General features: G+C 32.5%; 1 protein-coding gene across 12 annotated transcripts in view; it reads left to right on the forward strand.

Moving 5' to 3' along the window:
* Window positions 1–11,810, forward strand: part of sv (paired box protein shaven) — a 248,464-nt gene extending 236,654 nt beyond the window's left edge. For 5 of the 12 annotated variants that reach the window (XM_076407158.1, XM_076407155.1, XM_076407157.1 and 2 more), the window contains 6 exons: window positions 2,996–3,081; window positions 5,370–5,580; window positions 5,713–5,808; window positions 7,569–7,772; window positions 7,918–8,028; window positions 10,172–11,810. In XM_076407158.1, coding sequence (XP_076263273.1) covers window positions 2,996–3,081; window positions 5,370–5,580; window positions 5,713–5,808; window positions 7,569–7,772; window positions 7,918–8,028; window positions 10,172–10,377 — 914 coding nt within the window. In that variant the 3' untranslated portion in view covers window positions 10,378–11,810. Of the gene's footprint in view, window positions 1–2,995; window positions 3,082–5,369; window positions 5,581–5,712; window positions 5,809–7,568; window positions 7,773–7,917; window positions 8,040–10,171 lie in introns of all 12 variants that reach the window. The other 7 variants (XM_076407160.1, XM_076407156.1, XM_076407168.1 and 4 more) reach the window with 5 other exon arrangements.
* Window positions 11,811–13,182: the final 1,372 nt, after the last annotated feature.

The following is a 13,182-nucleotide window of genomic DNA, read 5'->3' on the forward strand; positions in this document are numbered from 1 at the left end:
AGGCTCCATCCGACATATTCACCAGACATTGAACCTTAATCAACAAAAATGTATTATTGTAAAATAGTCCATCCTATGTATGATTGCTTGGTCATTGAAGTTGGGCAAATTAGTGAATCTGAAGTATATTTCTTAAGGGAATTTATATCTACTTCATTCTTCAAGAAAATATTGTAACATAAGTGAACTTATTCGATATTTTGCGTCTGTATAATGCTGAGATAATTGGCTGGTTGATTTTTACACCGTACAAATAGTCGAGGATTTCGAAATACGCCTACAACATTTCTAAATTGTCGAAATGCTGACGGCAACAGCACCAGGTTTACGTGTGGTATCAGAAAAAAATTGGTGGTCGTAAAGGTGTCAATGCGGTGTGTTGGTTCACAATAACCCAAATGTGCAGTTCCAAATCAAATCGAAAATCTACCGAAACCGTAGAAATAGTTTACTAACGACACAATAGAGGCTATTGCACCACCAGCTACTGGGAGATTTTGCAACGCACCCGGTATATAGTCGCGTTACGTTATAAGTAACTCAATATTAGGCTTTTTTTGTTAAATCATTTTCATCATCGAAACTTCTTTCCGCCAATCTGATTTTTTTATAGACGAACATACCTCTCTCAGTTCGAATTAGTCATGCCGTACATACGTCAAGCGATGTATATCTTCATGAAGATGTAGACGCTGTACGTATGTCAAATTTCTCTCGAAACACAGTTTTCTACCGCCATTTTGCATTACGATTGTAAGGCAATCGCGTAACGAATTAATTAAGAGCCGGTCGCGCATTAATTTCTGGTAATTAAGAAAAACGGACCGAGGTGGCTTTTCCTAATTTAGCGTTTAGAATGGTCGATAATTCATCGGGGCGATATTTACGGTTTTAGATATATATTATTTTAATTGTCGTTTTGAATATTTAATAGTTACTAATTAATCGTACGCTGTGGTCTCTGAATGGGAAAGTTATTTATTTATTACGACTTCATTAAGACCTCGTAAATCCATACGTACGATGTGTGACATTTTGCCGGCGAAATAAGTCTTTACGTCGATCAATCGAGAGAAAAAATGATACTTTAATGCTTCTGCTTATTTAATATTAACATACTTTCATTATTTCATTTAATTTTTCTTTTCATTATTTTTCATTTTTGAAATTTTTTAAAATTTAACTCCCATATGCTAGTTTTATTAACTGCAATTTTTGTTTTCTCAGTTATCACAATTTTCACATGTTAATATCTTCGGAAGCTTCAAACATGCTTTTGTAGAAATATTATATGTACGACTTGTTATTCAAGAATCAATAACTTCCATTCTACGTTGTCTGTCAGAAAAGTATTTTGTATAATTCTTATCTGTACATCGCTAGTAGTTGCATTTCTTACATAAAATATAATAATTGTAAATTGGTTTTGAGAGATTTTCTTATATATTTAACTATAGTGCGAGTGTCATATATGACAAATATTCAGATTTTATGGGTTAAACGGTATACAATAAGGCAGTGTCATCCATGGGCCAACTTTTGTGTTGTTTTATTCTATACTAGTGATATCCTAAAGGTAAAGGAATAACAATCATCACATTTGCTGATGATACCAGTAACAATATAGAGACAAGTGTAAATAGAGTACAAACTGCTGCCAATAAACAAATGGACTAAGAAATGACGAAAAAATGTAATGGTAACAAGTTACAAATGTGGATTTCACATAAAAATAAAGTATACTACCTACCACTGACAATTTATTCTAGAGTAACTTTATTTTTCTTTTCATTATTTTTCATTTTTTTTAATTTTTTTAATTTAACTCCTAATATGCTAACTTTATTAACTGCAATTTTTGTTTTTTCAGTTATCACAATTTTCATATGTTAATATCTTCGGAAACTTCAAATATGCTTTTGCAGAAACATTAAATGTATGACTTGTTATTCAAGAATCAATAATTTCCATTCTACATTGTCCGTCGGAAAAGTATTTTCTATAATTCTTATCTGTACATCGCTAGTAATTGCATTTCTTATATAAACTATATTAATTGTAAATTGGTTTTGGCAGCTTTTCTTATATATTCAACTATAGTGTGAGTGTCATATATGACAAATATTCAGATTTTATGGGTTAAACGATGTACCACAATATAATGTCGTCCTTGGGCCAACTTTTGTGTTGTTTTATTTTATACTAATGATATCCTAAAGGTAAAGGAATAACAATCATCACATTTGCTGATAATACAAACTGCTGCCAATAAACGAATGGACTAAGAAATGACGAAAAAATGTAATGGTAACAAGTTACAAATGTCGATTTCACATACTAATAAAGTATATTACCTGCCACTGACAATTTATTCTAGAGTAATTTTGTATACGAAGTTTGGGTACTTTGTACAAGGCTCAAGAAAGGGGTTGTTTCTTGGACGAATTAACGCTTCACTATAAATTAATATTATATTCAAAATTAGAAAAAATATTTATAAAACCAGTTGCATAAAATAATCCTACATTCGAAGATAGTTAAATAAAAATATAGAAGAATACTTGATAGTTATCGATAATAAATAGTATCATATGTACCATGTGGTTTCTAAATTAAAAAAACAAAAACATTTAACGAAGCAAACCTAAAAAAACCGATACAGAAAATGCGAAATTGATAGGTATCAGTGCGAAAACTCTCTAATAACAGTTTGATGTCATTCCTGGGGAAGTCAAAATGGCCAGCGCTGGTCCCTACAATAGGCGAGAGTCGATTTATTCTAAATGTACGCCCTTTAACAGAGAACCAGTCAATATAATCGCAATAACCGTCCAAACGAACACAGTTGTTCGGATAAATCATTGGACAAGTTCGGGAGAGAAAAAAAGGAATAACAATAATGGTCATGATAATTGAGTTTTCAATCCCGATGCGATCACGACGTCGATTAAAAATATCGTATTTGATTTTATTTTTTCTCTCTTTTACTTTTCAGACGAGAACAGGGACATCAACGGGCATCCGGACGATGATATCAAGAGACAGAGGACCCAGTACAACGGAGACCCTCTTTATTCCAACGTAAGTAGAAACTGTATTAATGTTATCTTTATTATTATGATATCATTATCGAACTTTTTGACATAACCAAAAAACAGTCAAATTCGTATTTAAATATCCCAAAGTGAATGGTGGTTGATACCTTTTTTATAATTCAGTAATAACAGTTTCATATAGTCATAATCTCATTGTTTGGCAATTTTGTTCTGAAAAAAAAACAAACGATTTAAAATCCCCAAATATATAAAGTAACCCTGCAATGCAATATTTTGGAATTATAATAATAATACGCAAATATTTTCTAATACACCATACGCAAGTCGTTCAAATAAAACAACCAATGCACGTCACAGATGACGTCGATGATGATCGACACTGTTGCCAAATGTCTACAAAATTCTTCAAAAAATTAATTATTATTATTTCGGCTACTTCACATCCCCGTGGTCACTTTTGGTTTCAATCCCTCAAAAGTGGTGATATTCAATGGCAAAGAACGACATGGAAGACCAAAAACGTTCGAAAAGATAATACATTATTGACATATTGGAGCAAGAGCTAGTCTAACTTTCAGACTGTTTAGCAGTTGAATCTGTTAAATTATTTCTAGGCTTTTACATGCTAGGGGAAACATCCAAAAGAATGGAAAAAGTCTCCCACAGGAAATGAAAACGGTTTCAACAATGCGGTTCCATTGCTAGACAGATAAAAGAGTTATCTGTAACATATTGGGACTGGCGATGAAAAGTAGATCTACTACGTCTAATCCAAGCACAAAAAGTTATGAATTAGTCCAAGAGAGCCATTCACATTGACATCGAAGGGGAATATTCAGTCTTGCCGTAGATATGGAGATTCTAAAATCAAATGAAGCTGTTTCTTCAGGTGTTCACTGATGTCATTTGAACAAATTTAATGACATATTTTTGCAAAAAAAATGCAAAAGCTACGCATTGCAGGAGTATTGAAGAATATACTGTTGCAGCTCGAATGAGAAGTTCCGCGTACTCACTGATTGCTGATATCCTGGTTTAGCTGACAAACAGTTTATTGCTTAAGTAGTACGAAAACGGATTTGAGAGTGAGCAAATTATTAATTTATAAAGACAGTTATGTACATAATGCGTGTCATACCAACAATGGAACGAAACACATTTCACTGCAAAGTTAAAAAGGGTTAAAATGCTTTGTGCATCGTTTTGTGACTATGGAGGAGAACTATACCCTCCGTCATGATCCTGAATCCTATATCAAACCAAACCATATATTACTCTCAAATGCGTTTCTCCTCAGAAGCCGACCAAGAAACTGTTTATTTTATATACCTCAATAAGATTTAGATCTCTACAAACTTTAATACCAATATTTTCTCAATTTAACGACATTCATATCAAGATAATTACCTCTTTATTCAATCTACGTTCTATTCTGATACTGTTTAAATACAAATTAAATTAACAGCAACTTTCTACCGAACAAAATCCTATCGTGTATCAGCGCGCGCGTGTATGTGTACGTCTACGCTTTGTGAATTTCTTGTTTTCTTTTGTATTTATCGTTGTTATTAGGGTGATCTTGATACGGTTTACCGTAGGATAGAAAAAAAAAGAATCAGCGAAATTGATTTGAATTACGCACCGTGTAATTGTATTAAGGAACGAAATTAATAAGTGGAATAAATGAGATTTGAATTATTTCTCGATCAGTTTAATTGATCTAACAGTTAATTGAAATGGTAATGTGATATTAATTTGTAAATATAGAGTAGAGTGATTGTTACCGAGCAAATAGAATTTCATGTATAAGGTATGTAGTATTGATGGTTTCACTATTATTTTCTTTAAACATGAGAAAGCAACGAATTAATTGTGAAAAATATTTTGTCAAAACTCAAAAAAATTAACAGTTCATAAAAATAAATAATAACCAAGACTTCTTATCTCGGTCTCGTTAGAATGGGCTCAGTTTTCTTCGAAAATGGATAATATTTTGTATACTTGATGAATATGAACCACTTGAATTTATCAGAAGAGTGAGACTAGCTCTCAAAGAAATATAGGATCAATTACCAGAACTAGCCCCAACTCTGAAATCACAGAATCATATATAATCAACAGTTTTAATTATCAATATTTATTATATAAGTATTGTAATGGATTTTATTTATTTATTTTTAAATTCTAAATATTTAAGTGTCCATGAATATTGTCTTATTGTCATCGTTAATATGCCTTGGTTTTTAACCAATAATATCAATCAATTAATCTTCAGAGGCACTTCGGTGCATTAATTTAATGATTCTTTCACAGCTATGGTCAGGAAAATGGTCAATCAAAGAAGAACACAAATTATTAAGCGAGCTGGGTGGTGCTGGCACTACCACAGGGCAATCCGGATACTACGACCCTCATGGAGGTTTCTCTGGGGCGACCTCGGCAGCAGACATCTACGATACCATCAACACGATGAGTCAGACGACCAGTCAGAACCTGTACACTCCACCGCTAGCCGGATCACTGGGTAAGTTCCCCTGCATAATCCCTTACGGCTTGTACATAATCTCCTTGGGTATATCTAGACATGGTGGTGGTCAAAAAAGATGATTTCGTCACGTATTTCAACGGCAATTTTTTTTTTTTTGAAATTTATTAGGCTCGGGTTCGATTACCCCCTTAGCGCCAATAATGCATGACATGAAAATCGAAACGCCACGTATCATGGACCCTTCAATGTCTCCGTATCATTCAGGTAACGATTGCTTTCGTTTTTCTTTTTTTTTGTTACTTTTATTTCATAGAATCGATAGTAAGTTTGGTAGTTTATCTCTGCCTCCCGTCATATTTCCCATATAACTAATATCGACACAAGATTTAAAGAAATGTAATAGATTTAGGAAAAAATGTGTTGGGGGGTTCCAAATACAGGCAGATTTATCGAAAATAATTATGAAGGTATACACGAGATATTTTAAAAATCGCTGATTGATTGAAACTAAAAGATGTTTGAGATCTTAACTGCCTGAAACAAAATAGGTGGGTTGACTTTTATGTTTCGGGACTAGGCATATTTACCCAACAATTTAGTAAAAACTTCCATGCCAATTTTTAAAAATTAGTTTAAATATACATAAAGTCGTGATATTTATAATTGAAATTGCGAAATATAAATATTAACTCTCGAGCTCTTGAAAATATATGTTACCATAAATTAAAACTAATGAATGGAAAACAAACGTAGTTAATATAAAGATATAAGTATTAAAAATATAATCAACTAAATTAACCAATAAGAGAGAGAGAGAGAGAGACATGGAAAGAGGGAGAGAAACAATGAGAGATATTATCATCATTATACCTTCTTGACATTATTTCACTCAACGTTTTTCGTTGAGATTGTCCAATCTATTGTATTTTGAAATGTTACGTCATGCGACATTGAATCATTCTATAATTATTGTTTAGTTTCTATTATACGCGTTCTGGGCGTATGGGTCTTTATCTTGTGTGTGTATGTGCCCTTCCTAATTTCCCAAGATATAATTCACATGGTTATACGTAAAAATAACTATATATTTTAATGGTGGTAAACATCAGTTATAAATAACGTTGGGAACTATCGATTGAAAACAGTCGATATTATCGAAAATAGTATTTACTATTTTCAGTAAAAAGTATGGTTCGACTATTTTTTCTATTTGTGATATCAGACGAAGATGTACGAATTCCTTTCTATTAATTTCTTCCCTACTACTTTTAAATATCATACATGTAGATAAATATAGATAATAAATAAAAATAAATATAAATACTAAATAAACACTAAACGTATACCTAATTATCAAGAATTTAGGAAAGAAGTTTTAACAAACAAAAGGCTTGAACAAAAATCGAACAAGTTAATGAAACAAAGTATTACCTGTTATGCCAGTCAAAAGTACTTTACTATTTATCATTTACAATTTTATTTTTTTGTCCTCGAAAAATAGAGTTCCAAAATGCTTCTATATTAATTTGCAATATATTGTTCTTTACAAGCAAACTAAAAAAGAAACTTAAAACCATGTATATTACATATAAATCTATATAAGCAAAAATTCGGCGTATTACTTTCAAGGTCGCGGCTTGGACGACAGAGCCAGATTCTTAAAAATTAGTCAAATGCAACTAGTAGAAACCAAAAATAGTACCTAAAAGTACACGACTGAAACAGTCACTAGTAAAAAGTAGTAAAAATAATCGAACCAAAAATAGCGACTGAAACAGTCGATAGTAAAAAGTAGTTAATTACTAAACAATCGATAGTCAATTTCAGTCGGAAGTTCCCAACAGTAGTTATAAGAAAACATGGGTTAGTGGATGCCTTCGTAATATTCGTAATTCTGTATTAATTTTGTATGAATCCAACCGATCCTAGATATGGCAAGTATGACGTATATTATTTTCTAGCATGTTAGTTTTATATTATTATTGTTTCCATTTTTGCATGTATTTTTTTTTTGTTTTGATCAGCCAACGAGAACAATTCCCCGTACCACATTAGTACCGTGGAAAATTCCTCGCCGTCCTTACCTCTAGCTCTGCCCGCTGAGCCGACGAGTCAGTCGGGATCCCCGGATCCCGCTGCCTTAACAGTTTTGCAACCGAGCGGTCCTGGCCAGGTGGCCTCCCAACACTACAGTACGATGCTGCCTAGTTTTGCGGGATATTCGACAGGTAAGCTGTTCCTGCATGAAAGAACTTGTGTGCGTGCGAATGTCGTTTTTGAAACTGCCGCGCCACCACCAGAACCACAAGGATCTCGACATGATTATTTCGATATTTCGGATTTTCCGTTAGACTCAACTAGATTTTTCTTCAGCAGGTACCACGGTGGTCCCGGGAACGGACTATGCATATAGTACGGCTTACAGTCAGTATGGAGCGGCGTACGGAACTTATGGATATGGAACAGCAACCAGCGGGTTACTCAGTAAGTAAACAGTGAGTATATTATAACCAGAGAATAACAATAGCCCTGTTCCTGCAATTCCTGTCCAGCTTATTTTAAAATGTGTTATATAAAGCGTGGTATCTGTTGGTTTTATTTTGTGGAAATATTTTAACTGGTGCTCCGTTCAAAATATATTAAAGGTATATAAGTACTATTGATATGTATTGTGCTCAGGTCTTCGTATAAACACGTTAAATAATAACGAACCCTTTCAATTTAAAAGTAAATGGTTAGACTACGTTCTGTCAAAGATGCATATATGGAAAATCTGTTATTCAACTGTATTGAATAACTGTATAACTGTATAAATATAAACTGTAATAATGTATTAATAAAAGCTGTTGAATGAAACTGCAAAGAAAATGCAAAGTAGAACAGACCTGTTGTACCTTAGGTCATCCCAGTTTTACTTTGGATGGAGCCAAATGGTAAAAGGCTTTTACCATATGAAAAGTGGATCTGCTACAATAATATCGAATGCAAAAAATCATTATGTGGGTCAGAAAAGTCATCTGTACCAACATCGAAATGGAAGCTTCGTGGCCATAAAGTGTTCCTGTGTATATGGCCATCTGTGTTTCTGGAAATTGATGGATATATTGTTGTAATAAAATCAGCAATAATTGCTACAGACACAAATTCATCATCTTGTATGACAATCATATTGTATGACATCATATGTTGCAAGAGTTATGAAGAACACACTCTTGCAATTCAAATAGAATGTTATACGGCCGCCATCATACTGACCAGACATAGGGTCGGATTACCACTTGTGCTGATCGATGAGGTATGCCTTGACTGACACACGGCTTCGAAATTCTGTAGGAGTATGCATGCTCATCAATGATTGGGTCGCTGTCAAACTAACATAATTTTTGACGCGATATTCCATGTTGCCAAAACGAGGGTAAAAAGTTGCCGAAACTGATGGAAAATATATTATTGATTTAACATGAAATACGTGAACACCTTTTAGTAATGATGATGATAAGTTATTCATAAAAAAAACACTATATAGCATGTACATTTTATGCATATTGCTTTTATTAATAGTATCATAATAGATTGAGTATTAAGCCTCAAACCTTATAAGTTTTATTTCAATAAATTTTAATTGTCATTAGAAATGTCTTTAAAATAATAAAAGTAAACTGATAGTCTAATGTACATTTGAACATTGCTCTCTTGTCATTACTGAACATCAGTGTAGTAATATATTTCTAGCACAATAATCTAAACACAGAAATATTCAAGTTAGAAGCTAGCTTTTTGTTTTATATTTATTTTAATTTTTATAAAATCAAATACAACTGAAAGATGACATGTTTAGTCAAAATGCAAATGTAGTAGCATTCTAAAGTAGTCGTTGGTATTGGAAAATATATAGAAGAACCACAAAGTGTAAACCGTTTCTTCTATCACATGTTTATTGAATCAAAATCTTTTCGTGTTTTACTTTTTTCTGCCATTTATTTTACAACATTCAATTTCATAGTTAAATATAAAAGAGTATAAAGATATAAAGTAAAAATAAAAGAATAAAAGACATAAATAATATGGTGTCCAAGATATAACATAGTAAAACTAAGATAAGTGTCAAAAACCCATATCATCTATTATTTACATGTGATCAAAGTGTAAATAAAATATTTTCTCTATAAATGAGTACAGTCTATCAACTAAGTAAGGAATCAATAAACTGCGTAGTTACTTTTTGAACAAAAAGTAATAAATTTATACACTTTTTTGCCTGCACTAGTACAGCACTGGCGAATAACAGCTAACTTCACCTTAAAGTTGACAGCCGATGACTGTCAATGCACAATGCTTCTTTAAAGCTCAACACACATTTAAAAAATAAAACCAACAAATGACCCACCCTATAGTTTTACATTATTATATTTAAAAGCTAAATAAACTTTAAATGCACAGCGCCATCTGTTGCTGGTTGTTGAAAATAACAAATTACGGAAAACAGATTAAATTAATGAACAAAGCTTCGGTTTCAAATGGCCCCAAGAGATGGCCCTACAATAGGAAACAAGAAATTTAAGTTTTTTTCTCTCGAAAGATCTATTTAACTATCCATATTGTAACACTAAATTATTTTTCTTTACAGATACGGCATATTACTATACAAACAACGACATTGCGTCCAGTTCGCACTCCACTGTTAATACCGGAAACTCCACGGACCAAAATAGCCGGAGCCCTCTAGCGGCCACCCGAGCTAACTCCCTGGCATCTGCTAACTCGCCGACAGAGAGCGGTAGCGCCTGCCTGAAAACAGAAAACATCTTCAACCACGAGTTGAACCTGGGCTAGGCAACTGAAAATGATCGCATCCAAGTGTATATGTGTGTACAAAATAAAGAAGAAATAATTGTGTATTATATTAGTTAAGGACTATGTGGAACAAGAAACAACGGACTTTTCCCTAAAAGCAATTGTAAAAAAATTCTGTTCAAGGTAATTTTAGGTAATTAAGGTTATGTTTTTTGGTGTAAAAAAAGTCCAGTGAACAGTATTTATGTACATTTTCTTTCCTAATTTAAGACAAACGTACACACGGGATTTTCTATTCTGTATAAAAATAATGTTGGTCTCATTTTATCTGTATCTGTCAATCAATCGAAAAAAAAAAGAGAAAAATCATATAGTATTTATTGACGATGTTTTGTTATATTGTGTATATTTATTTTTTATTTTACTTCTTTACAAAAGATTTCGTTTTTTTTAATATATATCGACATTATATTTTTTTAAGTTAATTAATATATATATAGTTACACCAAAGATTTCTTATGGATTATGTTTAAACAATATGCACCGTATCATATCATGTTTTACTTATTTTTGTTTTTTTTTCTGTAGTCGTATTTTTAGATGTTTCTAATTTTAGCGCACCACAAAAATGTAAACTTTCGGTATATTCTCTTTCGAACAAATTCCTGTTGACATACAACAAAAGGCAAAGAATTATAACTTACTGCTAGTCACCATTGAAACCGTACTTAAAGTTTCTATAGACTTTTTTTTTATTGTGTTCCCCACGGACAGCTTTGTTCTACCACAAATATATCTATAGTAACAGTGTTAACATTATTGACTTCAAAAGTCACGTTTTTTTTTTGACGTTTGACGTTTCAAAGTTTGTTTAAGGTTATGTTCGTTTTTCTTAAATTGACTGGTTACTATAGGTTAGAACAGTTTACCATCCAATCAGAGCTGTTTCAAACCAATTAAAAGTATTACTTCGTGAAGTTTTAACTTATTTTTTTCAATATTTTTTACTTGAAAGTGTGTAATAATATACCAAAGAGACGATCACCTTTTTGTAAGAGGGTTCGTTATTTAAGGACCGATCATAACCGATTAAACCCTATCGGGAGCTGGAACTGTCTCCCGTTTCTCTGGGTTGTTATTGTTTTGACTCTTTCAAATAGTTTGGATTTTCGTAGGCGGTGGATTTGAAAGAGTGACGAAACCGAACAATAATACGAGTTATGCTCGGTTCTTAAGGTATCCGTAACTGTAATTATATTGTATTTAAAAATGTGATAGGCCCGAAACCATTTAGGCCCTGTAAATCGTATTGTACTAAATCTTACAAACTAATGACATGAAAATGAGAAAGGTAAATAAAAGTATTTAAGTAATTTTAAATTTAAATAAAGAAAACACACACAACCTGTCACATTCACTCATATAATTGTAGGCAGTTTATATTTAGAGAAATAAAGTAATTGAAAAATAAATATTGGTTTTGTATGTCCCTTATATTTAGTTTATTACTAAGTTAACACTGTGTTGTGTTGATAATCGTAATGATGATGCACTTTATTTTTTGGGTATACATAATAATATTCTGAAACTTTTTAAATTTTAGGCCAGATATCCTTTGGCATAGACTCAGAATTGATGACGTTAAACAATTTTGACAACAATGACATTGATTAAATGGATAGCGTAGATAGCGATAATGTTGCCAACTAATCCGCAGTCGTTAGGACCTCGAGACTTGACTAACATCGGGACAAGGCTAAATATGCTTTACCCAATCTTACCACTTATTCCTCCATTTCTCATATCAGTCTCTATGATCTTGATCCATGTTTGTTTTTAAGCTGCTATCAACGTCTTTCCTCCAAAGGGTCGATATTGTCGCAGAAGACTATTAACATTAGTGTTAGGCATTCGTGAACCGTTCGTGCACTTTGGGTTTTTTTCTCAACTGTACACTGACTGACTTAATATTTATCATGATCTCGGAAAGTAACATCTAAATTAAAATTTTCTTTTATCTACTCGCACCATCTTAGAGAGCAGAAACTCCTGCAGTTTGACTGCCTCAGCTTATTTCTTCACTATGTTATGTTACATTATTATTAATACTCGTCCTTTACTATTCATATCCAGTGTCAAAATACTTTAACTGGATGCCAAGCCATAAAGGTTTGTAATACAACCTATAGTCTATTCAAAACAGCAGTAAACGCACGTCATCAATATGTGCCTGTCGAAATTTGTAAAATCGTTTTGCAGTCAGACAATATTTTCTTTCTAATTTTATTCTATTTAGAAAGAGATAGAATTCTGTTTCACAAGTTCGAACGTGTAACAGAATAAGCCTGCAAAAGTCGTCCGTTTATCAAACGTCTTAAAAATTCTTCAAAATATTATAATTACGGATTATAAACCGACAAACGTTGTGTTAATGATTTTAAAATCGCTGCGTTTTTTATTGGAATTTTTTTTAGCGTGTTGCAGCTGCACTGAATGTTAATATGGGTACGGTCACTAAAATATCTCAAAAAATTACATACGATATACCACCAAAACGAAAATATCTTTATGCTTGATGTTAGCTGTGTCAGCGATCAAATATACGAAATGTACAAAAACAGTAAGTAGTTTTTTCAATCGAAACATAATTTAATACAATTATTTCAGAAAAAATTGTTAGTCTGGAAAGTATACATAAAAAGCTGAAAAATATGCAGCTATTTGAGGGATGTAGACACTTTTGGGTCGTACAAGATCTAAGTGTACATAAAACATATAACACACTACATAAAGAAACGCAACGAGACCCTACCTCATGGGCGGTGTGGAGAAGAGTGAAATGTA

This window comes from Rhynchophorus ferrugineus, unplaced genomic scaffold (genome assembly GCF_030347505.1).
Source record: "Rhynchophorus ferrugineus isolate W39M unplaced genomic scaffold, kcgeb_rfMv2 rfM6, whole genome shotgun sequence".
In the NCBI taxonomy this organism is placed as follows: domain Eukaryota; kingdom Metazoa; phylum Arthropoda; class Insecta; order Coleoptera; family Curculionidae; genus Rhynchophorus; species Rhynchophorus ferrugineus.